The sequence below is a fragment of the Anolis carolinensis genome, chromosome 4 (assembly GCF_035594765.1).
Source record: "Anolis carolinensis isolate JA03-04 chromosome 4, rAnoCar3.1.pri, whole genome shotgun sequence".
Taxonomy (NCBI): domain Eukaryota; kingdom Metazoa; phylum Chordata; class Lepidosauria; order Squamata; family Dactyloidae; genus Anolis; species Anolis carolinensis.
The window spans coordinates 169,817,594-169,845,455 of record NC_085844.1 but is presented as its reverse complement, the minus strand read 5'-3'; the positions used below and the strand labels follow the sequence as shown (position 1 = coordinate 169,845,455).

The following is a 27,862-nucleotide window of genomic DNA, read 5'->3' as shown; positions in this document are numbered from 1 at the left end:
CTCTCTATTTTCAAACCTAGCACAATATACAAAACACACAGGCAATAAAAGTAGATGAAAGAAGGTAGAACATTGTGGGTTCACAATGCTTAGGGACAAAGTTAGGGTTCTGTGAAAAAATCAGGGACAGAATTAGGGTCCCATGGGGGAAAATGTTTCCATGACAAAAAGGTTTGGGAACCGCTATGCTAGTAAATTAGAGAAGGAAGAGGATGTCACCTTGGCTATAGAGGTTGCGATTCAAAAACCCAACTTTCTGCCTTGGCTTTGCCCTGATCTCATTAATAAGCAGGCCCTGACCCATAACTAGCCTCTGCAGGGGCTCTTAGAACCAAACTATGATTATTTTGATAAAGTTCCAATTATTTCAGCTTTGATGTTTCTGAAAACAAACCCGTGCTCACTAGAATGGGATGTGAAAATCCATTTTTCAAAAACTGCCCAGTTCTAATAACAATAACAGCAGCATTAGTTATTACTATGTGTGCTGGAACTCAGGCCCAGTTTTTTAGACTCTGAACGCGCCAATCTGCATATTTATAAGTGTACTTTTATTAATGTCTAATGTAATTAATGTTAATTGAATTGCAATATATTGTATTATTTTTATATATGTGCTTTTATTGTAAGCCGCCCTGAGTCCCCTCTTGGGTGAGATACAAATGCTGTAATAATAAAATAAATAATAATAATAATACAGTCATTCGGTTGAGTGGTCTGTGGCATATTTGTGCTAATCCAGAAAGAAAAGTCCATAGTAAATATGACCAGTGTGCCTCATTTCTGGTTCCAGTGGATTCCACATGGCATCAGTAATGCCTAGATGAAAGAATCATGTGGAACCAGCCATATCAGACTTGCAAGGCCCCAGGGAGAAACAGAACCGAAGTGGTGGTTTCACACATGATCACTTCATCAATGGGATCCCTTCATTTAGCTGTTATCAGTATGGCATGGAATTGAGCCAATATACTTCATGTGAAGAACATCTAGCAGAATGATTTACTGCTTTTCCTCCAGGTTATTTATACCTCAACTCTCAAACCAGCTTTCCCAAGAGACTTAAATAAGGAACATTTAAATTTTTAAAAGTAGAATCTGCATTAAAAATGTTATTGTGAAGTGCGCTGTATGGCATTTCCAAACCATTATGGCCTGACTCCCCAAGCCAATATGGCCAGAAGCCATACTGGCTGAGAGATATTGACAGCTGCTGTCCAAAAATTAACCATCCAGGCTCATTTTATAAAATGTAGAATACACCTGGTCAGAACACTGTATTCCTGCTGTCCATTCACCATCAAAGTTTTCTCCCCAAGATCACAGCCAATGAACATGTTCAGTCTCCATCAAGAGGTTTTGGGGGCTTTTCCTCTCCTTAGCATTTTTACTCTAAAGATTTTTTGTACTTCTACAAACCTGTGGTTTCCTCCTGCCACAGACTTCTTGCACTGGGATAGTATAAGTTCACATATATGCCTAACTTTCTGGAAATTAATATATCTATTAGTATATATCAGTAATGCCAATACCATGGATCCCCAACTGTCAACAGATTTCAGCTCCCAGAAGCCCCTGTCAGCATTGCTAATGGTCAGGGATTCTGGCAATGGAAGTCCTTCTGTCAACAGATATTGATGTTTTAGAAACAAGTGATATATAAGATCAAATATATTATTAGAAAGTTTAGATATACAAGCAGTAATGGAATCACTGAAGGTTAATTAATGGTTTGATTCTTTACTCATTTAACTTACTGGTGAGCATGTACAATTGTACAAGTCATCATTTCCAATAAGACATGCCCTCGGCATCTTCTTGTTATTATTATTTTAAAAGAGCAACCCCAGACATGCAGATAAACTGCATTGCAAAACAAACACAAATCAGTGATACTGTTTATAGTCACTGGCTTTCATCCTTGAGGTGTGTGTGTGTGTGTGTGTGTGTGGTTTCCAGAATCATGTATCACATTAACAAGACATCAACCCATTTAAGCTGCAATTCCAAACACACCTCAGAATAAGTTGCAGTGAACATAATGGAATATCTATGTATGTAAATCAGCATACATTTGCACAGAAATAAATTATACTACCAAGGGGGAAATATACTTGTTATCTGCATAGCTGTCTGAGGCATCCTTTTATATGGAAGAGGAATGCTTCTTTTAACATAACAACAGTAATTCATCATTTTAAATTATTGCACTAAAGAATTAACCATTTTAAAATTATATGAGATCAGAGTCCATTTCTGTTCAAACATTTTTAGTGCAGCAATAGACCTGAATATAATTATCGCTAAATATTACAGCTCTACTGATTATCAGAATGTTCCTTGTATTTTCATGTTGATGAAAATCTAGATTCTATAGATAGTTTCCAAACACTGAAAACACTGCTGTTGAAAATTCTTCCTGCCATTTTAAAATGTTGTTATAAATAAGAGAATCAGACCCTACACTAGGGTGAAAAAGATAAAGAAGAAACTAATGAAATAAGACAACAATTTTAAATGTTACAACTACAAGTTTCTACTGTTCCTATACTCTTCCTCTATGCATACTTTCCTACTAACATATTCAAACAATTCATGTGAACCACTTTCAAGTAATATATATTACACAAATCTGCAATTTGTTCATTTTTTTTCTTTAAAAAATAATTTCAGTTACTTTAAGAATCTTTATGCAGCATTCACACAAACCAAAATGATGATTTCCTAGTTCATAAACAGAATTAGTGGTCAGTACTGTCACGGATTTTTGAAAACCCAATAAAACTGTAAGCTTTCAGTAGATATATTTTGACACTGCAAACATCCTAAATTGTATTCTCAAAACATGCATTTTTTTTCCTTTTTAATTTTCATTTCAGGAGGAAAAAACAGCTTTAGGGTGGAACAGAATAATTTCAAGCTGGAACGCTCACCTCCAGAAATGTTACTGTGAGCAAGGAAGCAGATGCAAAATTACAGTCACAGCTGTATTCAGAGCACAACAAGGTGGGTAATGGAAAACTAAATTGCTAATTAAATTGCTAATGATTTTTGTTAGTGCCACTACTGTATTTTGTCACCTTTGCTTAAATACAAACAACACAGAGAATCCTTTTAACACTGCCAAGTTTCTAATTTTACTAAATAACACCAAGACCTCTAAAGGCTACCATCTATAAAGAAACCACTGGTGTGTGCAGACAAAACTGGAGATCATTTTATTTACCAGCTCTTTACATATACACACTTCCCAAATGATTTTTTATTTCCTTTTGGACTACCTATCTCTCCAACCAGTCTACATCAATGTTCAAAGTAACACCTACAGTTGGTATGGAAAGACAATAAATTGGCATATGTCATGACATAATGTACTGAAAATATGCGATAACCACATTTTACAAAAAGGGAGAGAAACTGGAGCAACAGTCAATTTTATTTTTATTGTGATAACTGTAGGGGAAATTTATTGCAGTGTTAGTATTTTATCGTTTCATTATGTTAGATTAGCTGAGAGAGGTAATTACAGTTTCAACATAAAAATGTCCTTAATGTTTTCATTTCAATTTTGCAGTTTATAATATGCAGATTATAGCATCATCATAATCCCATATTGTTATATGTACAGTAAGAGGGCAGTGCATTTGCTTCACCAATTATAGAACTAATTTCTAATAATGATTTCAGAAAGGTCCCTAACATACTCACTAATTGAGAGGGGTGAGTACATAATAACAGGTTTCTTTAAAAAAAATCACACTGCTGATCCTTCACTTATAGCCACTAGTGTCATGCCAATGAAATTAGAATAGCAGAAATACATAACAATAGTTTTTAACCCTAATATGCCCAGCAATTAATTTTTCTTCATATTCAGCGTGCAGCATTCCAGACAGTCAAGCTATAGTCTCTATTAACTACTGATCCTATATGTAAATGAATATATTCTAGAACATTATTTAATCACAGGAACAACCCACATACATACAAAGACTTACTTCCTCCACGGTAGGTTTATCCAGCTTCAGAGCTCTCTTAGCACTAGAAGAGAAAGATGAGAAAAACTTCAAAACAATGTTCTAATAAAAAGGCACCACATCAGTGGTTACCTATCCAAATAGCTTATGTTTAAGGTTTTTATCATACTACAGAAACTAACCTCAGACAAAGCAAATATATTAACCAGTTTGGGAGCACTACTTTAAAACCTGAAACATACCCTTATTAGTTTCCAACCCCAAACAACGCTTATAAAATTATGCAGACTAATAGTTCAACTGGCATAACAATATCAAAGTAAAAAATAATTTCTTAAAAAACATATTTTGTTTCCTATAAACCATTATTAATTAATATAATTGCACACAAGTTCTTGATAACTTACCTTCTGTGTACATGATACAATTACTGTGCCAGTCACACACACAAAAAAAACACACTAGGCATTTAAACACTGGTACATTCAAGGTGAAAAAAGTAGTTCTCATCATTTTAGCTCTTAACATGATTCAATGCTGCTAGACTATGACTTAACTAGGGAACAGATGCTCAATGCCTTTACAGGTCCCCAAACCATAAGAAACTATTTTCTCATGTTCTTCACTATATTGATTCAGGAACATGCCAGGCTTCCTCTGTAAAATCTGTTCTGCTGAACTGGATGCCCAGCTGTTAATGGCAACACTAGGAATGGAAAGCGGAATATTTATAATACTATACACCATACAGCTGTCTTCTAAAGAGCAGTCATCAAAATTTTATTGAATGCAGGCTAAATACTCAAAGGAAAGAAAGGTCAACATAAATTAAGACTATTTTTTCCCAGAGACAACGCCAACTTTCCTAGTACATTCTTAAATCTTAAATAACACTTAAAGACTCCTTTTATATAAAGCAACTAAAAACCTTTAAAATCATTCTATAAAAGCGTCAGAAAATTATTTTAGATTAAACAAGGTTTGCAGAAACATTTCATTACAAAATAGAAGAGCTCAAGCACCATGTTGGAAATGGGCCATTTTGATTTGGAAACTCATTCTGAAAATGTTGAGAAGACCTTAGCTATAGATCAGCCTCTAAAGACAGAAATGGCTAAAGATTCAAGACCAGAGCCTGTAACAACCTTTCTCACAACACAGAGAAAAAGTTTAACAGCATCTCTAAAATATATCTTTTTGATACTAGGTCCAAGTTAAAACCTTTAGGTCAAAAAGGATCACCCCAAACACTTTTGTCTTAAAAAACAGATCCGATTTACTATGAGAGATTATTTATTTATTTTTAATATTAAAGTCGCCACCTTCTTGCCAAGGGACAATCAAAGCTGAAAAATTCTTAGCAGCGTGTTTCTTTTAAAATATAGTGCCCCTGTATTGCTTAAGGAATGCAGACTCCATTACATCTTCCACCCCAATGGCAGCAAAGAAACATTTTATACATTAATACATTCATTCTGCAAAGGTGCTCTAGGGGACCATGTATTTGCATGCTACACTAAGGCATGTTATGATGAAGGTTTTTATGACTGACTTCAACGGAAGCTGGGAGCCAAAGTACAGCTGAATCTGGACTCAAGGTAGCTTTATGATTAGAATAAATGAAAAGCTATATGAAAATCCCATTAAATTATAACAAACTAGGGGGGCAAATCTTGTCAAAAATGGCAGTGGTCAAGCAGTATACTATTTAAAATCTGTCAGTGACTCTGGATGATAGTAGAGTTACGGTGTTCTCATATTTTGCCTGTGGAGACACTGTAAACACCAACAAAACTGAGCCAACTAGCCCTTTATATTCTAAGAAAAAACTACTCTAGAAATAGAGGCAAGAACATTGTTGTCTATGCATTTGATGATGTTAGCGTTGACTCATCTTGTATTATACAGATATTATTTCAGGAGTGTAGTTCTTTAGTTTACTAGAAATAAACTCTTTTAGAAATTTAAGAATAATGCAAAGACAGGACAGGTCTGTATTTTAAAATTGTACAGGGGGGAGGCTTATGAAGGAAGCATGTGTTGCAGTTTTTTTTTATAACTTTTCTCTTTGATCAGGTATCAATTTTATATAAGTAGGCTGAAAAGTTATTCTAATCAAGCTAGCAAAATATGAAACTGAATAAATGAAAATGACAGGTCACCTAGTTAGAACCAATGAAATGCCCTCCTGATGTTCATGACTTAAATCCCATCAACTATAGCTCAGAGTCAGGAATATCGAGTCTTATAGTTCAAACTATCTGGAGGACAAAAAGAAGGAGAAATAAATCGACAATGCCTGATTTTGTTTTTCCAAGGTTTCAGGTATCAGTTACTCCAAACACAATGAAGAGCCTTTAGTTTGTTCTGCTGCTGAGTTGCAACCCACATCTTCTGTATATTGGTGCTCAGATACCACTCTCTGCAAACAGTATCAACAATGGACATTAAAAAAGTAGATTTATTCATCTTATTTTCCATTACACATATTGAGACATTGAAACAATTACTTTTAAGGTTCTACAAGTCTCAAAATCTCCAGTAAGCAAAAACCCCACAAATACCTACTGCTTAACAGTAGACTTAAACCTCTTGGAACTTGAAAGCAAGTAGCGCTTTGTTTTTATATGATATGACATGTGAATAATTACTTTTCTGGTGCTCTGAGTATAATGAAGCTAAGTTTGGGATGTGGATTAGCTTAAATTCTGTCAACAACAGAAATTGTCTTAATTTTCTGTATGGATACCATATAAGTGATCACCATGTTCATTTCAATTTATATACATGGAGCCAAAATACAAATGTCTTCTTTACATATGAGTTAGTGTTATGGTTGAGCCTTCTGGCTCCGATACTAGGAGACGAGGTCGTAAGACTCCTCGAGAGTCAGACTCTTTTGAGGAGTGTGAAAGGAAGCGGCTTCGGGACTTATTTGCAGAACCAACTGACAAAGACTCCTTTGAGGGTTTTACCGAGGGAATGGAGGAAGAGATGGTTAGCTCAGAGGAGGATGATATGGAATGGACTCGGGTGAGGGAGGATTTGGGTGTCACTGGCAATGATAGCATGGGAGGCGACTGGCGGGTTGCAGGATCGGACCCGTGGACGGGCTGGAGGGATGGAACGGGATCCACAGCTGGGGATGCTGTGGGGCATAGTCAAAGGTGTGTTAGTTCTGATGAGGATGATGATGATGAGGAGGCACCTGGAATTAGGATAGCAGCTGACAGCGATGAGGAGTTATGAACTGGCATAAAATGGGGTTTAGAATCAATGGCCAATTGCGTTGGGCAAGGTAATCTGGACGAACGCTTGGGCTCTTGCTGGGGAATTTCCTGAAGACGGGTGTGATTCGTTTGCTGTATACGTAAGTTACCAAGGACACTGGGCATAGACGGCGGGAGGAACTGTGTGGGCTTTTCCTGTGCAACTTGTATTTAATCTTGATAGCTTGGACCTCCGTCGTCTTTTTGACGGACATTATTGCCAACTCTGGATTGACGCTGGACTGACTGACTGACTACGACTCTGGACTAACCCTTCTGTGGCTATCGGTGGAACTTGTGGAACCTTAGACGTCTGCGTTTGGCTTTCGACCTCGGACCGGATTGGGACCCCGCTGACCGTCGTTACCCTGATTGATGTGCCTGGACCTGGTTTTCGCCCGTTGCACGGAGGAGCAACAGCCCGAGTTACTTCTGTAGCTCTTGAGTAGCAGAGGGGAATCTGCTGCTGGGTTTTGTGTTCATTTTGACCTTTTGTTAACCAGTTTTTGTTTGTTTAATTGCCAGGCTGAAGTAAGCACCTTTGGTTTAATCCGGATCAAACTTCTGTTTAATCCGGTTTATTCTTTTGAACTGTTTAAACTCAAACGAAGTTATTTTTGTTACTTTTCACACTGAAAACAAGTGTTTGCCTAGTCCTTTGTTTTCTACGGGCAATTTTTAGTTCTGTAACCTCAATAAACTGTGTTGTATTCTACTTGGAGCGTTCTGTCCTTGACAGTTAGTGAAGAACAAGCTATGACAAAATAAACAAAGATAGGAGAATACTGAGCGCTGGACATCTCCGGCAATGACACTAAATTATAAGGTGTGTATTAAATGTATTTTCTTCATGTTTCTGTAGCCACAAATTCACTTTAAAATATTGTTATATACTGTATGTGTGTTCCTGCTGAGGAATCCATTCTAGCCAGCCATTTATACCTATCTCCATAATGGTCTGGTCCAAAGGAAGAGAAAGTACAGGCCACACAAATTCCCTGAACCTTTTACCAGCGCCTTTGAATCCTGATGGCAGTTCCCTGAATCCATCCCATTTTTAAAAAGCATAAGACTACTTAAATCCCACACTGAGGTGGGGGGGGGGGTGCTCCCAGTTGATTTGCCTAGCCCATCTCTATACTATCCCCTTCCCTGTCTCCACACATTTTAAAAAAAAAATGGGCTTCTTCAGACTTCCCCCCACTCCTGACATTTCTTTCACATAAAAGCTGGTTTTTCAGCTACATTTAGGAGTGACTATCTCTTTCATATTTGTGTCAACTACAGCAAACACTAATGCCAAAGTATCAAAGCAACCACATAAAACCTACAGTAGCCCTTTCAGCATAGCTGCCACTATAACACTATAGACACTATCAGGAGTCTATTTGTTTCACTGCAGCTTGTGGGTTAATCTCAAAGACATAAGGGCAGTCATGATATATTTATCATTTATGGGTTTAAACACTTTGGTCAAATATGTTGATGTAATGAAAAATCAAAATGTGTAGTCCGTGCACTGCCTTGCCAGATAAAGATATGTGCCACACTGGTGAACAGTAAAGAACAAATGGTTTATTCTTCTTAAACCAAGAACAACATATGTATAAAGTGTTCAGTTGCACCAACTCACATGAGAGATTTAAAATAGTCTTTCCTTTGTCCATGTGGATAAATTATTTCCAGCAGCTCATAAAGCAAGAGCACTTCAAAATCCTGTGTGTCTCTCTCTGCTTCATTCTCCTAAGTGTATCTGCACCTGCATAGCTCAAGCCTGAACAAAATTGCAACAGTATCAAAAACTCCCAGGCTTAGCAGCTCTCCAGACGTGGCTCAGCCAATTAGCTCCATGTATCTTATTTTGAAGTTGACGCACACACATTAACTGATTTCTTACATATCGTAACAAGATAAGAGTGTTCAACCTGCATTTAGCAAATAAGCAATGGTGTAGCACACAGCAAATTACAGTGTTCCCTCGCTAATCCGCGGTTCGGGTTCTGCGGATTTGCTGTATCACAGCTTTTTCCATCCGGCCCACCCTCCCTCCCTTTGCAGGCACAAAAGGGCCCAGTTTGAGTCACGTGACCTGGCCTGCTGTTCCTCCTCAGCCGCCTGCAGGCAGCGCCAGTAGGCCCTGCCTGCACCTCATCGCCCCAGGAACAAGGAAGACTGAACAGTATGTTTAAAGAGGAAAAGAGGGAGGGAGGCTATATTTATTGAAATAAATGTAGTGCCGCTATATCGCAGTTTTCCACTTTTGCGGGCAGGCCTGGAACCTAACCCCCACGAAAAGTGAGGGGACACTGTATCATTTAAGTGTTTCTACAAACAAGGAAATGGTATCATTAGAACAACTTTGATGAAATGAACTGGGGAAGCACAGACTGAGGGCCCTTCCACACAGCCATATAACTCAGAATATCAAGGCAGAAAATCCCACAATATCTGCTTTGAACTGGGTTATCTAAGTCCACACTGCCATATATTCCAGTATAAAGCAGATGTTGTGGGATTTTCTTTAGCTGTGTGGAAAGGACCTATAAAGTATACAAACACTTGAAGATGCAGACTTGCATTAATAAGAAAATGAAGGTGGTTGCTCAACTCTTCTTTCAGGAGCATGCTCCAATCTAGAAAGGCATCTCATAGCTGTTAACAGGACACCTAGTGGTCAATGGGAAACTTTTTACAGTGAGAGCAATGCATTTGGCCAATGAATATACAGTATAAGCTACTGTGCAGTACAACCACTCTGTCAGTGCTGTGCTTCTATGTGAATAATTTTAAAATGCAGTTTATTACATGGAAGCATGTAATGGAGTGAGTCTTCACTTGAGTATATTTGAAAAAAGCAGAAGTTAGAAGTATCCATACATAGAAGTAGCTGTGATTTCTTCCTATCCCTCCTATCTCATTGGCTTGCTCACTACTAAAATTGGGTGGTAAACTTCAGGCAATAATCTTTTCTCTGGTTTCTTAGAAATCACTGCTCAATTAATGGTGTATATTACTTAGATCACTATTTCTTAAACTGTGGGTCCTAACCACAAATGGAATCCCCTTAGCTTAATGTTGAAGTTGTGAAAAAATTGGCAACAGTAAAAGGCTTCTGAACACCAGTTAGCGGCTATTTTAGATATTACACAATTCTGTTAGCAGCATCATCAGTTTACAATGAACTCTGCAGAAAATGCTTCTGCACTACTTCATAAAAAGGGGAAATCAGATTGCTTAGCAAGCCTTGTAAATTCTGATTTATCATCAGTAAATGCTTGATTTTATACCTATACCTATACCCTTGGGGTCACAAATACTTTTCTCAGACTAAAAGGGATCACATGAGGGAAAGGTTTAAAAAGTCCTGGCTTATATTAAAACCAAGTAGAAATATAAAATGTATACAACCATCGTACCAGCTAATAATAGCTATGATAATGATTCAAAGGTAAATAAATTAACATTGAAGAATAAATGTTGTAATAATTATCTAATGAGTTACAAATTCTATTTTAAATCGCAATTTTATGTAAGGTGTTCAAAGCCCATCCCAGTACAGTAATGCACTGCTCGCATTGTTTAAATTCAGAAGTTGTAAACCTCGCTGAAAATTTCTATTACAATTTCACGATATAATTCTTCTATGTTCAATCCTGTCTAAGGGTGTATGCATCCCCATTTTCCACCCCACCAATCCCCCCCCCCTCCAATCAGAATGTAGACAGCAATCAGCTAGTGATGATGAAGAGGGAGAAAGCCCCTTATAGAGAGGAGTGGGGGAGCATAGCGTTAACTAGAAAATGCATGAGTCCAGAAAAGGGAGGCCACTTTCATGCCAAACACTCCACTCCTCTTAAGTGTTCTTTTAGCATTACAAGCTTCACAAAATATATAAAATGTTTTTGTATTGTAATTAAAATGATCAAAATATTACAGAAAAACCTCCATTAAAATTATTTTATATTTATAAATTTCAGTGCTATATTATGTTTTGAAGCTTTATTTGCTATTTTTCACAGCACTTCATATTATTATTATTTTTTTAAAAAAACAATTTCTTGGTGGGTTGCTCTGAGTTTTCCAGGCTGTACTGCCAGAAGAAACATGGGTGGGTGAAAGAACTCTTATCTGCTTGAGGCAAGTGTGAATGTTCCAATTGGCCCCCTTGTTTAGCATTGAATGGCCTTGCAGCCTCAAAGCCTGGCTGCTTCCTGCCTGGGGGGATCCTTTGTTAGGAGGTGATAGCTGGCCCTAATTGATTCATGTCTGAAATGCCTGTTTCTGAGTGTTATTTATTTACTGTCCTGATTTTAGAGGTTTTTAAAATACTGGTAGCCAGATTTTGTTCATGTTCATGGTTTCCTCCTTTCTGTTAAAACTGTTCACATGCTTGTGGATTTCAATGGCTTCCCTGTGTAGTGTGACATGCTGGTTGTTAGAGTGGTCCAGCATTTCTGTGTTTCTGAAGCTGGAGGGCAATTAAATGCTCATCAAGGAGGCCAATTGGAAGATCCACACTTGCCTCAAGCACACAAGAGTTATTTCTCCCACCCTGGACATTCCACAGATTTGTTTTAATTGTAATTGTTGTGTTTGGCATCTAATGGTTACTGGTTGTGAGGCCACCTTGAGTCCGCCCCTGGGGATAAGACGGATGGTATAGAAATGTATGAAATAAATAAATAAGCCCCACTTGCCTAGTTTCCAACAGGCCTCACAACCAGAGCCAGATTTTGTTCATTTTCATGGTTAACTCCTTTGAAATTGTCCACACTTGCCTAGTTTCCAACAGACCTCCCAACCTCTGAGGATGCCTGCCATAGATGCAGTCGCTACATCAGGAGAGAATTCTTCTGGAGCATGGCCATACAGCCCAGAAAACGTACAGCAACCCAGTGATTCTGGCCATGAAAACCTTCAACAACACAATTTCTTGGTGATTTCTATCCTCTGTACTTCAATTATGCTTTTGTTCGTTACTTTTTCATGGATGCCATGTTATTTGTAAGCTTGTTTAGACCATGATTATGGCTTTTTTGGTTCCCTCCTAACAATTCATTTGGGAGGCATTCGTTTTTTGAACAATAAGTATTATATGTTCAGGGAGGGGGCAGGAATCTGGGTTTTAGAAATGCTTACGTGGGCATGGCTAAAAAAGGCTGTGAACCACTGGGTGTAGACATTGTTTTAGGATGCCCAGAATAAAAAGGCGGTAGGAGAGGGTCAATGCAATTCAAATATGACCTGCAAACCTAAACTTTTCCACACATATATCCCAGAATATAAAGGCAGAAAATACCAAAATATCGTTGAACTGGGTTATTTGAGTCCACACTGCCATATATTCCAGTTCAAAGCAGATAATATAGGATTTTTTTTCAGCTATGTGGAAGGGGGCCACACTCACTGGAAAGGAAATCCCACCGCATGAGCCACTTCATCACATTTACTAAATTCCACTGAGTGCTACATTTAAAATCCGGGAAGCCACTGTTGTCATCACATTGGTTTGGCTTCAAGTGTTGGATAGAGCATTCTTTGAGTATTTTAAGTGTGGGGGCCAGGATTCTCTTCAAACGTTTCAGGAGGTGAGGAACTGGATTTTTTTTTGTAATGATCTGGATGTTTGGACAATTCTCTAATGTGATGGCATTTGTTGCCCTTAGGTTTAAAATTAAAAGTTTTCCCGATTTGTGGGAGTGGCATTATTATTATTATGTCATGTCTCCATGTTGTGCAGGCCCAGGAGACATAGTTTTCTAAAGTCCATACCATTCTCTTGGTACATTCACAGTATGGAATGAATGCCCTTAAACCCTACTTTAAATAGTATAGCTCCATAGTATGCAGTCCTGGGAGTTATAGTTTTCCAAGGTCCACACCCTTCTCTATGGGGGAGCTAGGAGAGAGAGCAGGGAGAGGGATGGTGGGTGAGGCCAAACCTCTGCTAGGTGAAGGCAACTGCAGTGAAAGAATAGAAACTGAGAGACATTTAACAGTGATAGAAGGTAGGAAGGTAGGAAAAATATCAGTTTCATTAAAAAACGGAGTAAGACTGAGCTCTTCTCTGCCACACACTTCCCATGCCTAATGTGATAAAGTGGTCAGCGAGGAACAGCACATAAATATAGGATTAAAAAGCTCTGTACGGGAAAGGACTGATAACGCACCTCCTTCTGTCTGAAAACCGGGTTCTTTAGTAATGCCACATACCATACCTTGAGGTCAGTGTGAAATATTAAGCTTTTTAAAGTCGTTTTACAAGGTTTTCTGCCAAAGCGTGCTGGTCCCTCATTTAACTACAGCTCTCACGAATCCCTAGCATTGAGCCGTGGAAAGCCATTTATTTATTTGCAACATTTATATACCGCCCTTCTCACTCCGAAGGGGTCTCAGGGCGGTTTACAAGTATATATACATACAATATATTATATTATACAACTATATTGCAATATTATTAGTAATATTGCATGTAATATAAATATACAATTATAATAGTGAATTATAATTATTATTACATTGTATTACAACATAATATTATTAATATTAATATTATATATATTGATGTGTGTGCGTGTGTGTGCATGTGTATACACACACACACACATATATATATATATACACAAACACACACACACAAAGCATGTTAGTTAGTTAGCCATATCAAACTGCATTCATTCTACACCAGACATGGGCAAACTTGGGCCATCCAGGTGTTTTGGGTTTCAACTTCCACAATTCCTAACAGCCTCAGGCGCTTTCCTTTTCTCCCTCAGCCGCTTAAGCTGAAGTTGAAATTTGCCCACCCCTGGTGTGGATGCACACTGACTGAGGCAAACGCTGAAACCATTGGCTCAACCCATGCCTCTTTGAACCTCAATCATTCTGCGAAGGGAAAGACTGAGACTTCAGCAGTACCCGCCTCGCACACGCGGGATAGGCCTCCCCGGCTGCTCCGGTACTCACGGCATGACGGCCAGCCCTGAAGAAGCGCTGAGTGCCACGAAAGCGAAATTTCCCGCCCAGCGCCGAGGCGGTGCGTCGCTTAAACCCGGCCGGCGGGAAACAGGGACGAAAGGGCCGGAGAAGCGCCGCTCGAGGCGGAGCCCAGGAGGTTGCTAAGCAACTGCGACAAAGGACCGCCGGGAAAGCACAGGCCACGGCCAGGTTGGACTCGCTTCCCTTTGCTGTTCTCTCTGCCTCACTGTCTTCCTTTGTTTTTGTTCTTTGCGGGAAGGGGGTTGCGTGGAGCATTTCTTATGATCACAGTAAATAGGCCTGCAAAACAGAGGGTCGTCAAAACTTTTAAAAATATATAGAATGCATGCTTTTTTGTTGTTTTGTGCGTTCAAGTCGTTTCCGATTTATGGCGACCCTTGTGGAGGTGAGAGTGTGGCTGGATCTACACTGCCATATAATGCAGTTTGAATCTGCATCATATGGCCAGTGTAGACTTATGATGCAGTCCAATGCAGGAGCTGTTGGAGAAAGCAACTTTCTCAAGCCTCCTCAATTTGGTGTTTGTCGGTTTTGTATTACAGTAGAGTCTCGCTTATCCAACCTTCGCTTATCTAACGTTCAGTATTATCCAACGCAGTCTGCCTTTTAGTAGTCAATGTTTTTGTAGTAAATGTTGTGATATTTTGGTGCTAAATTCGTAATTACATTAATTACTACATAACGTTATCGTGTATTGAACTGCTTTTTCTGTCAAGTTGTTTTAAAACATGATGTTAAGGTGCTTAATTTGTAAAATCATAATGTAATTTTATGTTTAACTAGCTTGGAGACCCGGCGATGCCCGGGTCATTTGAGAAAGGCATTGTTTGGGTGTGTTCCAAGTGTAGCCTATATCCAATGTCAGCTGGGTTCAGTGGGTGCGGGTGAGCTCCAACTCCCATATGCAAGTCCCATCGTCCAGTGTCCATCCCCCTCCAAACAGAGCCAGTATGTAGAATAGGTCATGAGGGCTCCATGTACCATGTTTGGTCTTGATCAGTCATTTGTGTGGGTCGCGGTGCTCTCAGGAAGTGAGTGAAGGTATTGGAAGTCCCATCGTCCATGGTCCATCATCCTCCAAACTGCACCTGGGTGTAGAGTGAGTCATGGGTGTTCTCTGTTTGAAGTTTGGTCTTGATGAGACATTGATGGGGGTGACAGTGGTCTCAGGAAGTGAATGAATATACTGCAAGTCCCATCATCCAAGGTCCAAGCTCTTTCAAATCTCACCAAGATGTAGAGTGGGCCATGGTGGCTCTATGTGCCAAGTTTGGTCTTGATCAGTCATTGGTGGGGGTCACAGTAGTCCCAGGAAGTGACTGAAGATATTGTAAGTCCCCTCATCCACGGTCCCTCTTCCCCCAAACTGCACCAGGATGTAAAGTGGGCTACCCTGCACCTGCGTGTCAAGTTTGATACAGTTTTGTCATTCATGGGCATCACAGTGGTTTGTGGGAGGTGAATTGGATGAATGTACTGCAAATCCCATAATCCTTGGTCCACCCTCCGTCAAACTGCTGCAGCATGTGAAGTGTGTCATTTGGGATATGTGTGCCTGGTTTGGTTCAGTTGTGTGATTTGTGGCAGTTGCTGTGGTCTCAAGAAGTGAGGGAAGGTACTGCAAATTCCATCATCCTTGGTCCATCCTGCCCCAATATACATCAGGATGTAAAGGGGTCGACAGGAGTTCTGTGTGCCAAGTTTGGTCCATTTCTATCATTGGTGGGCATTGCAGTAGTCTGTGGGAGTTAAAGTGTTTGAAAGTACTGCAAATCCCATCATCTGTGGTCCATCCTCCCCCAAATGGCAGCAGGTCATAAAGTGCATCGTGGGGATGAAGTGTGCCAAGTTTGGTGCAGATCCGTCATTCCTGTTGGTCTCAGTGGCCTGGGATAGTGGCGGCCAATCAAAACGCGAGCACATATTCCGCCAGGCCAATCAAAACGCTGATACATACTCCGATTTCACTTTTATTATATATATAGATATAGATAGGCTTTTCCTTAATCCCTCCTTATTATCCAGCATTTTCGCTTATCCAACATTCTGCTGGCCCGTTTATGTTGGATAAGTGAGACTCTACTGCAGGGGTCCTCAAACTTTTAAAGCCGAGGGCCGGTCCACAATCCTTCAGGCTGTTGAGGGGCCGGATTATCATTTGAAAAAAAAAATACAAACAAATTCCAATGCACACTGCACATGTCTTATTTGTAGTGCAAAAACAACAATAACAACAACAATGAAAGAACAATACAATATTTAAAAATAAAAATAATTTTAACCGACATATCAGGATTTCAATGGGAAGTGTGCTCCTGCTTCTGGCCAATGAGATAGTCAAGTTAATTAGGGTTGTTGTTGTTGTTGTTGTTGGTGTGTGCCTTCAAGTCATTTCAGACTTTGGGCGAGCCTAAGTCTAAAATGTATTTATTTATTATTTATTTATTTACTACATTTGTATCACACCCTTCTCACCCCAAAGGGGACTCAGAGTGGCCTACAAATTATATGTACATACAATATATTATATTATTAGCATAGCACAATATTAGCATTAAATATTACTTTATTGAACTATACAACTATACTGTAATATTATTAGTAATGTTATATGTAATATAGAATATATAATTAATATTATTATATGGTATTATTATTAGTGTTATATTGTATTACATTATAATATTATTATCAATATTATATTATATACAATATATTATATTATAAAACTGAGGGCGGGGGCCAGGTAAATGACCTCGGAGGGCCGCATCTGGCTCCCGGGCCTTAGTTTGGGGAGCCCTGCTCTACTGTATGTCATTTTATATCCTGAAGTGTTTGTCTTATTTTTGCTGTTACCTTGTCTCTTTGTAGACAAGTAACCAAAAAGTAATAGCCTGTTCATAACTGAGAGCAAGCTTTGGATGGAGACTGAATGGCTCCCTGCCTCAAAGTAAGAGAAACCATATCTCTAATGCCTGAAAGGTTAACTTAAATGTCAAAGATTCACAGTGGGCAAGAAGAGTACTATCACAACACAGATGGCAATGGATTGTGTGTAAAAATCCATTTTCCTAATCCGTACCACAATCCCAACAAGTGCCCTAAATTCACAGGTACTTCTGTTTTATTACAGTGTTCCTTCTTTAGTTACAAAGTGAGCCCAGGATTGTCTTTTACTCTGAATGCATCGCTTATGAGCATCTTTCTTGATATGTGTGCCTTCAATTCCTCTCCAACTTATGCTGACCCTATTCTGGGAAAGACTGACAAGCGACACCAAGTTAGAAACCACATTTCCAAAACTTAGAAGTGCATTCAGCCCCTTCCTAGGACCTGCAAATACAAGACTAAAGGGGCCAGGCTGTGGCACAGGCTGGTGAGCAGCCTGCTGCAATAAATCACTCTGACCATGAGTTCGAGGCCAGCCCGTGGTGCGGTGAGCACCCGTCAATTAAAAAATAAAAAATAGCCCCTGCTTGTTGCTGATCTAGCAACCTGAAAGATAGTCGCATCTATCAAGTAGGAAATAAGGTACCACTTATCGAGTGGGGAGGCAAATTTAACTAATTTACAACGTTGGAATGAGGAAGTGCCGTCACAGTGGATGATGAAGCAGCTGCTTCCCCCTGTGGCCCCTCAGGAGAAGGTTAAATTGCCTCTGTGTCTGTCTCTGTCTCGGTTCTATTGAATGTTTGCCCTATATGTATTGAATGTTTGCCCTATATGTATATAATGTGATCCGCCCTGAGTCCCCTTTGGGGTGAGAAGGGCGGAATATAAATACTGTAAATAAATAAATAATAAATTAAACCACTGAGCTGCTAAACTTGCTGACTGAAAGGACGGCGGTTTGAATCCGGGGAGCAGGGTGAGCTCCCACTGTTAGCCCCAGCTTCTGCCAACCTAGCAGTTCGAAAACATGCAAATATGAGTAGATCAATAGGTACCACTATGGCGGGAAGGTAACGGCGCTCCATGCAGTCATGCCAGCCACATGACCTTGGAGGTGTCTACAGACAATGCCGGTTCTTCGGCTTAGAAATTGAGATGAGCACGAACCCCCAGAGTTAGACACGACTAGACTTAATGTCAGGGGACAATAATTGCTGTCCCATTTCGTGTCTTCAGCCACAACATGGAACCTACCTGGGGGGGAGGGGGGGGAAGCAGCCTTCTGAAGGGTCTCATGACTTGTGAAGAATGCTGGGAGGAGGGAAACGGAATTATTTTGACAAAAACTCTGTACATGAGATTATTTTATTTCATTTATTTTATGCTGAAATAGTGGAATTAAAACGTGAAAATCTGATCAGATGGTTCACATTTACCTATCTGAGATTCTGCATATTGTTTCCTCTATATTTTTCTAGTGAACTGTGAATGTAGCTTCTATTTTAATAACCTTAGCTTTCTTCTCCCAAATAATTTCTTGCATGCGGTGTTTTGAGTAACATATTCAAGACATCTCTGTGCTGCACAGCTGCCCAAATAAAGAATGGCTAAGTAATGAGAGAGCTGAGGAGCATAAACAAGTGTTCATATTTGATAAAACTGGCTACTGGAAAATTAACATTTATTCTCTTTTTCCCTCATTGGCTAGAACTCACTTTCCTTTGTGTGTGCTAACAGTGGTGCTTAATTATTATAGTGACACCCGTTTGCAGTAACTGGACTGTGTCCCTGTGGGGTCCTTCTTATGCCACTGTAATATGAAACTGTCAGGCAAGGCGGTCTGTGTATTATAAATAGGGTACTTCATCCATGATAAGCGATTATTATCTTTCTTTCCCAAGTGTAAAAGGCCTATATAACTCAAGAAGGTGCGAGTGATTTAGGTCTCCCGAGTAAGGCTCCAATGAGTCCTGAAGGGGACCCTACCTATGTTGTTGTGTTGTTATTGAACTTGAAATATTCAATTTATTATACTGGAATATATTTTCAGAAGTCAGCACTGGATAAAATAATGTTGCAGGTGGTTAGACCAACAGTCCAACACAATTAAATGCCTCTCCATGATGGCCTTCTCAAAACCCACCCCACCTTTGGTAAAGAACAAAATTACTGTTGACACTTACTAACCATATATGAGGAAAAAGCTGTGCTGAATTATTTCAGTTATTTAAAAAGAAATTCCTTTCTGTGTTCCTTTCATTCAGGTGAGTTCTGTTTTTTTTTCCTGTTGCACTATTAGGGTCTTCATCCAGGCCAAGTCCCCAAACCCATTGAGGCAGAAAACCTAGCTTTAAATCCACTTGTCCCTCTTGAAATAACTATAGTGAAGACAATCAGCATCTCATGCTTGGAATGTTTTACTTGGCTGAAAATGCAGTTAATTTCTGCAAAGCAGAAGCCCACTTATTAGAAAGTAATGGTACAGTTCAGTGGGGCATTTCTGATTAAACGCACATTTAATCAGACTGGCTGCTACTTAGCATGAAAGTAAAGTTCAAATATCTGTACCACAGCAGCTGGAAATGCTGTTAATCCTTCCAAAAACAATTTCCACAATGTAAATAAGCATTCCCTATCCTTTAGCTGCTTTTGGCCCAAATGGAAGAAATATGACCAGTTAGATGGAACAATACCACCAATGGCATTACCTTTCCATGGTGGTGGGATTGCATACCCCTGTAAGTGAAGAGTCAATGCTTATGGCAGCAGGGCTGCTGGTAAGTATGCTCTGTCAGACAGACTTTTGCTACGGAGCCAGACTAAATGTTCTGAACAGCTATTGAGTAGTTGTAATGGAAGATGACATTGGCAGAAGATCTCTCAGAGTTGGCAGTAGGACCATGGTTAATGCTTGTTAGTACTGTGCAAAGGAGGTATGTTCAACCCCTTTTGAATGTCTTTTACCATGAAAACCTTGTGATAAAATAATCCAGAATAAAACAAGAGATAACCACTATGGTACACCAGAGGACAGCTGAAAATAATGATGCAGTTGGACTCGCTCTGAAAGGCTGTTGTGCTCAGAGGTGAAAGCAAAGTCCAAAGTTGTGCAACACATAGGAATATAGATTATGAGGTGCACGAGTCAGGGGAAGCTTGGCATATGAAAAGAAGTAATGTATTACATTACATGCAATACTTGGGGTGAGGAAGCTAGAGTGGACAGGAATAGGACATTTTAGCCACACACAGTGTTTTATCCACATTTTAGCCGTACTGTATTGAACTCAGGAAGCGGAAATTTAAGAAAAGTTCAGTGCTATTAATGGTGAAGAGAGATGTAGCAAATACAGTCAAAGGACATAATGCAAAATCTGACCAAATCCTATCAATAAAACTCCAGGAAAACATCAAAATAGCAATAATCCAAGTATATGCAGCAACTACAGAGCCACAAGAAGATGAAAGATTCGATGAAAGGAGGAAACTGGACACCTGGACTCCAGCTTCTTGTTAATCACAGGCAATTGGAATGCAAAAGTATGAAAAGAGCAGAATCAAAGATTGTATGAAAATTTAGCCTAGGATCAAGAAATGGAGAATGACTGACTTTTGTGAAGCCAACAATTTGATCATTGCAAACACATTCATCAGGCAACCCAAGGGGTGACTGACTGTATGTATGGTAATTATCTGATCAATATGAAAATAAAATAGACTGCATCATTAGAAGCAGAAGATGGAGAAGCTCCATTATCTCTCTCCAGAAACAAGACCATGGGCAAATTGCGGCATAGATCCCAAATGACTAATTTCAAGAATGGAAATAAAGTAAACTAAAAGTTAAATCATGCATCATGCCAAAATACAACCTACTTGTAGAATTTAAAGCAATGTAAAAGATATTTTTGCATTATTAAGCCTAACTGAATGAGGACTAGAAGAACTCAGGGCTGAAACAGGCACACTGTCAGGGGAAAATGCAAAATCCAATATCTGTAGCCAAAAAAGAAGAGGAAACCTCAATGGACCAAACTCTTCAAGCAGTTAGGGAGAAACAAGAAGCAAAAGTAAAAGGTGACAGAAATAGAGTCACAGCCCTGAAAGTGAATGTTCAACTACTTGTGTGCAAAGACAATAATAATCAGTGCAGAGCAAAAGAAGATGACAACAACAAAAAGAACAAGAGTCATCTTGCACAAGATCCAAGAAATCAAAGAGAAACTACAGATCAGGATTCCCCAAACTAAAGCCCACGGGCCAGACTCAACCCTCCAAGATAATTTACCCATTCCCCGCCCTAAATTTTAGACCTAGGATCAGCCTAAGTCTGAAATGACTTGAAGGCAGACATCAAAAACAATCCTAATTAACTTGACTAGCTCATCAGCCAAAAGCAGGCACACACTTTTCATTGAAAGACTGGTAAGTTTATGTTGGTTAAAATTGTTCTTCACTTTAAATATTTTATTTCTCTGTTGTGCATTTTTGCACTACAAATAAGATATGTGCAGTGTGATTCATTCATGCTTTCTTCAAAGCCGCCCCTGCAATAGTCTGCAGGGACTTTGAACTTTAAAAGTTTGAGGACCCCTGCTATAGATCAGTTCCCATGCCTGCACTTGCCAGAGACTAGTACCATATATTGGCTGCAATTGTATTTTTCTTACTTGGAAACTCTTCAGGTCCTGGAACTGTTGTCATGGACTGACATTAGTCCAGGGACCATCATTTTACTGTTGAAGATTAAAAGATCAGTTAATCACGAAGAAACTTTCAAAATATAGATTCCTGGCCATTACTTATCACAAATAGCAAGGGTTGGAAAGTGTTGAGAATGTCTAAGGCAAAATTCATGAGGTCATGGTAAGGTAAACAGATATATCTAGTGGTTTGTGTGCATTCAGTTCATTCTAGACGAAACCAGTCCCAAGATCTGCAGTGCAGGTGGTTCCATGATAGAGTTTCCATGTTGTTGTGAAAAATGTACTCGGAAGGTCAAAGATTTGGAAACGACTGCATTTTAAACTTAAAGGCTTTGTGGCTCTAGGATGTTCCTTGGGGGGGGGAAATTGGTCTTTTGCTGCTAACAAAAATTCCCATACATCTCATCAAAGCTGGGATTTGAGCTTAATCAACTTCATTTCAATAGGATGAACAGCCTCTTCACATGACAATCCAGCGTATACTGGCTGCTTGCCCATAGGCAGCTGGTCAACTGCACCTGTCAGCCACATTCAAGATTAATCTTTCAACACGCATTGGTGGACGCTGGAAAAAATGGCATCTTCAGTGGTATGCCAAAAAGTTGTAGCTGGTGTGCAGCACACCATGTGCAATTTAGGAAGCTTGCACACACAATAATTTCTGGTATTTATTATGCAAACTACCGTGCACAAAATAATCAGCCCTATGAATTAACCTTGAGAAGGATTAAAATTAGCAAGGCAATAGAAATTATTGGTTGTGCAAGAAGTACCAGATATATAATGATATATATTATATACCATAGCTATTGTTGCCGGTTTTCCAGTTCAATTGATAGATTGTAATTATATGTAAATGCTAAGTAAAGATAATGAGAAAATTTTCCTGTAAAAAATCTCTATATTGTCGTTATTCAAGTTCACTTGTTATTATAAGAAAGCAAGCTCATTATAATAACTCATTATAAGAAAAAGGTCACTTATTTTCAGCCAAAACTTCCTCACAAGGTTGCTGTGAGGATAAAGTGAGAAGAATTACATAAATTCATACATGCTGCTCACTGAAGGAAAGACATTGTTTAAATGTTATGTACATGTATGTGTGTATGTATGTTGTAGCATGTTTGGATCATTGCAAATGATATCAGAAAAGTATTAGGTCGCTATGTATGATTTCTCAGAAAAGTTGCATATATTTTTTCCACATATAAACAACATGAAAACCAATGCCCATCTCACCATGCAGGGAATTTGTAGGAAGTTCAGTATAGCAATGGTTTGGGTATGACATCTAATTCTTTTTTCCTGGGAGCCCATGCAGTTCTGGTGCAACCTTGGCAGAAGGCAAGAAGTGCCAGCCAATGAGTTGAACTGGTTCATGCTTGTTGGCTGGGAGGCCTGGCCAAAATGCCCAGATCAAGTAGAGGGAGGGTATTTAAGACGGGATCTTTCGGAAAGTCATCAGCTGGTTTTGAGCGTCCATACCACCCACCACCTGTATACCTTACTGCATTTCATAGGAATTTGGCTATCTTGTGTTTCTTTACTTGTTGTGACTTTAAGAGTAGTTTGTTGATTTCTGGATCCAGAACTGCTATTATTGATGTCTCCCTGACATTAGTAGCCTGTGGAGGACTCTTGGGATTCAGGGGGTATGGGATAGAAGAGGTCTGCACCCATTGGAATTAATGCCTTTTCTACACTCTCCAGTTGTGCAGGGAGTGTGTGGGGAGCATCTGCCCAGAAGCTCCTTCCCTATCACCCTTAAGGGTTCCAGGATCAGGCTGATCCATTGGGCTCATTGACCCACAGGCAAATTGGTTGATGCCTGGATCCAGGCCCATGCATTTGATAATCTTATTTATAGTTGTGGCCTACCTATCTGGTATATATGGCATATTATTTCATGTGGAGCTGAACTTGCCCCCAATCATGGTTAAATATTTTGATTTCGAAAGAAGAGGGAATTTAAATCAGTGTGATCTGAAAGTTACTTTATATAGGTTGTGCCAGAATTTTGTAGGTGGTATAAATATTCATATATTTGTGATTAAAGCTCTCTTTTTTAACATGTGCAAGAGAAAAACGAAAGAGACACATACTGATCTGTATTTAATCTTATATCAATAGTGTCAGCAGTAATGACAACATGAACACCTAGCATAATGGGGAAAGAATGCAAAACAACATCTTCCTTCCCATTGTGGATCTCTGTTTGCTTCCATCAATACCAGCATCAGAACTAGGAAAGATGTTGCCATGGGGTGAATTAGTGCATTTTGACACCACTTTGACTGCCATGTCTCAATGCTATGGAATTATGAGAGTTGCAGTTTTACAGGGTTTTAGACTTCTCTGTTCAAAAGTGCTGGTGCCCCACCAAACTACAAATCCCAGCCATAGCAGTTGAAATCATGTCAAAATGCATTAATTCTACAGTGTAAATGTAGCCATAATACCTTTTCAGGGTGGCAATGGTGGCGGAATGAGGATAAATGTCTGGAAAGCTAGCTTCCTCCTTGGCCCTCTTTACTTCCATTCCATTTGGAAGAAGTACACTCATTTGAAATTCACTGGGATATCACTTGGTATGTCATATAATCAACCTACAAATATGATTTACTGTTGTGTACTGCCTTGAAATAGATAAGAAATACAAATAAAAAAGTTAAAAACAATTACTAGTGCATGTTGAGTAATATTTATACATTCTCCCACTCCAACCCCTTTGCTGTTGTTGCAGGCAGTGAAGAATACAGAGAACATTCCCTCCCACCTGAGTGGGTGGACAGATGGTGATCCAGTATTGAGGTATGCAAATAAAAGAAGAGTCTCTCAATATGTTTGCATTATTCACAGGATGGCTGGCAACGAGGAGAGCAATGCATCCCCCTTCAGTGAACAAACAGCATCCTCAGAAAACTCTCATTCAAAGAAATCCCAGAATTATGAAGAGGAAATGTTTTATAAGAACTGCCGAGCAGCCTATCTAGCAGTCTTTAAAAGCAGTTTAGAAAACATTAAATCAAAAGAGCAGCTGTGTTTGGGTAAGTTTTATTTATTTTAAATTTCAGGCTGCATGAGAGGAAACTGTCAGGATGTGAATGATATCTTAAAATCCCACATATTTCTTGTGTGTTTTAACTGTTCAGTATATCTGGGTAACTGTCCTGTATTTTATATTTCTTTACCTCTGTGTTTATAGGCTGCTCATTAAAGTATACCAAGGAGTGCCTGCTTGGGCATCCTTATATCTTAGCATCAGAAAATAATGTACATCCAAACGAATGTGGGTCAACATCCCATAGTGTGCTGAATAAATCTTTATATTCTCCAGTCTCTTTTGTTCCTAATAAACATGTTTTGAATATTCCTCGGCTGAAAATATGGCTTGCCCTGAAGATACTAAAGCCTAGACAAGCTTATATAGGAAGGGACTTCTTGAAATAGCACGGACTTGAGCTGGGTAGTGCTTTATAAGTTAGAAGCAACATTTTGAATTATGTCCGAAAATGGTCTGCAACCCATGGAGCTGTTGCAAAAAAAAAAAAAAAAAAAAAGAGCATTAGATGTTCTCCACAGACACGTCCTGTTATGTAACAAGCCAATCCAGTAGACTCTTTGGGCAGCTCTGTGAACCACTGATGTTTCGGAGCACTTTCAAAAGCAACTCCATGAAGAGCATGTTACACTAATCCAGATGGGATGTAACAAAGACATGTGTTTCTATGGCCAGAGCAGGAACCAATACAAGGCTGGGGTGCTCTAACAGTAATATACAATTAGAGCAGGGCTGAGCAGTGGTGATTGGGAAATAATTAGGTCTGCTCAGTAAAGCCAGTGATGTAGTAGTTCTCCATGCCCAATAACAACTGGAGGTTGCCCATTTCTGGCACAGTGTTTTAACAGAAATGTTAACGATTTGAAAATAGCAGTTACAGTGATCTGAGAAATGCTCATTCTGAGGTCCTAATACTACAGCTGCTATTATGTGTATACTTACATATATGACTGCAAATGTACATGAAAGGACAATTGTAATCTACTGTATGTAATCATCCACATTCTCTTTTAGTAAGACAATCTAAATTCTTTTTACAATATCCTTATATGGTGTGTAGCTCTATTCGATTTTTAGGACTGCTGCTTGTAACATCTCAGTATTATCTTCCACTAATCAGGATGTTAAATATGAATGGTGTGAACAAATGCTTTCTCTCCGTTCCATGCTACTTCTTTCATCTGTGTCCATATGTCACTTGGGTACATGGCAAGTGTTTAGCCATGTCTATTTCAAGGTCAGCTTACAAAAGACAAGAGTTCAAAGCCATTTTATTTTTAAAGACCTCTGAAACTGTTTAAAAGCAAACTAAAAATGTGTATTCTAATTCATTGCAAACTTTTAATTCAGTTTTGACTAGAAATCAACGTGACTTTGGTTGTGACATATGATATTTGATTAATACCTTGTGACTATCGTATTGATTACTATTATGTACCACAAGTTCTACATTGAAATTTACAATCTCCTTCTTCTAATCTTTGTTTCTATGACTTGTAATTATGAAATGTAATGCACTGTCCTAGACTAAAATGTTCCTATAGCCACTTATCAGAAATTAAGTTTTTTATATAGAAAAGGTGCATTTAAAGGGTAGTATGCCTTTATTAAAAAGTAATATGACGAGATTAGTAAACACCTGACAAGTACTGATTTCCCAGTATGTAGAAATAATTCATCAAGCAGCAAAACTGTATTGTCTGTGTCTGGGGAGGTGGGTGGGGTTTTATTTATTTATTTATGTTGTCTTTTAAGAATATGAACATAGAGATAAAGTAGGATGCCGGGTTGTCCCTCAGGAAGCTAAAATACCTACCTAACAAAAGTGCCTTATAGGCATTTACCTTTATTCAGTGATCCACATAAACAGATTCAAATGTATATTGTTTGCTTTTTTAAACAAAAACCTTATTGGCAAATTATGCTTGAAGCTGTAGATTTAGAAAGGAGTTTATGATTAGATATGTGGATTTGCTGTTAAAAGGGAAAGATTCAAATGTTTTGTTAGGCAACTGCAGGCTACAACAGAACATCTAAAGCTGCCTTCTGGAGTGTATTGAATGCTTCCACATATAATTTTGAAATTTAGATACGCCATTGGTTAGAAGGAACGATACTAGGGAACAAAGATAACAAAAACCGTCCATACTAATCTACTTCATAATACTGTATCAGCAATAAATGTCGCTCTTGTTATACTTCTCTGCACTTGTATTTAAAGTACACCTACATTAAAGAATTATTGCACTATAGAATTTAACAGCCATGGCTCAATGCTATGGAATCATGGGACTTGTAGTTTTACACGACCTTCAGCTTTTTCTGCCAAATAGTGCCTCATCGGACTACAATCCCAGGATTTTATATTTGTATTTTGTTTGTGCCTTCAAACAAAATACAAATATTTCCAGAACAAGAGTCAGAGTTCTTGCTTCCAGGAATAAGTAAAATACAGAAGGTAAGCCAAGAATTGATATGCCACTAAATGAGTGAATACTAGTTGTCTAAATTTTCTGGCTTTAGACTCCTGGACCTTTGCTATTAGTATATAGAAAAAGAGAATTCGGAAAGGGGATTTGCATCCATACAGGCTATTTTGACAAAACTATTATCAGTATGAATACATGCAACTATTTTGTTTTATTATGCAGTACTTCAGCAAGCGGGAAGAAATCCATCTCAGAAGACAGTTGATAAATATTGGACTCCCCAGACTTTCACACTTAATTTTGATGATTTTTGTTCCATCTTAAAACAAGAAGAACCCACCAAGAGTACAGAGCTACTTAAAGCATTTGCAAATGCAGATACAAATAATGATGACTGTCTTCTCCATAGTGAACTTTCTAGAATCCTTACAACTGTAAGTGACCAAGGAGGGTAATTAGAAAAGTTGTGTTGGTATAATGGCTCATACATATTCTAGTTGAATTATATTTCAAATGAAATGTATTTAGC

The 27,862-nt window shown here is 38.8% G+C and overlaps 2 protein-coding genes across 6 annotated transcripts in view; one reads left to right on the top strand and one right to left on the bottom strand.

Annotated features, from left to right (window-relative positions):
* The window catches only part of itgb3bp (integrin subunit beta 3 binding protein), a 73,139-nt gene extending 58,619 nt beyond the window's left edge, over positions 1 to 14,520 (bottom strand). For all 5 annotated transcript variants that reach the window (XM_062978238.1, XM_062978239.1, XM_062978242.1 and 2 more), the window contains exons 1-2: positions 14,169 to 14,520; positions 3,999 to 4,041 (exon numbers count right to left, since the gene is read on the bottom strand). In XM_062978238.1, coding sequence (XP_062834308.1) covers positions 3,999 to 4,041; positions 14,169 to 14,500 — 375 coding nt within the window. In that variant the 5' untranslated portion in view covers positions 14,501 to 14,520. The remainder of the gene's footprint in view (positions 1 to 3,998; positions 4,042 to 14,168) is intronic.
* The window catches only part of efcab7 (EF-hand calcium binding domain 7), a 45,374-nt gene continuing 31,826 nt past the window's right edge, over positions 14,315 to 27,862 (top strand). Inside the window, exons 1-3 of the mRNA XM_062978228.1 lie at positions 14,315 to 14,413; positions 24,703 to 24,890; positions 27,556 to 27,767. Of these exons, the coding sequence (XP_062834298.1) occupies positions 24,704 to 24,890; positions 27,556 to 27,767 (399 nt within the window). The 5' untranslated portion in view covers positions 14,315 to 14,413; position 24,703. The remainder of the gene's footprint in view (positions 14,414 to 24,702; positions 24,891 to 27,555; positions 27,768 to 27,862) is intronic.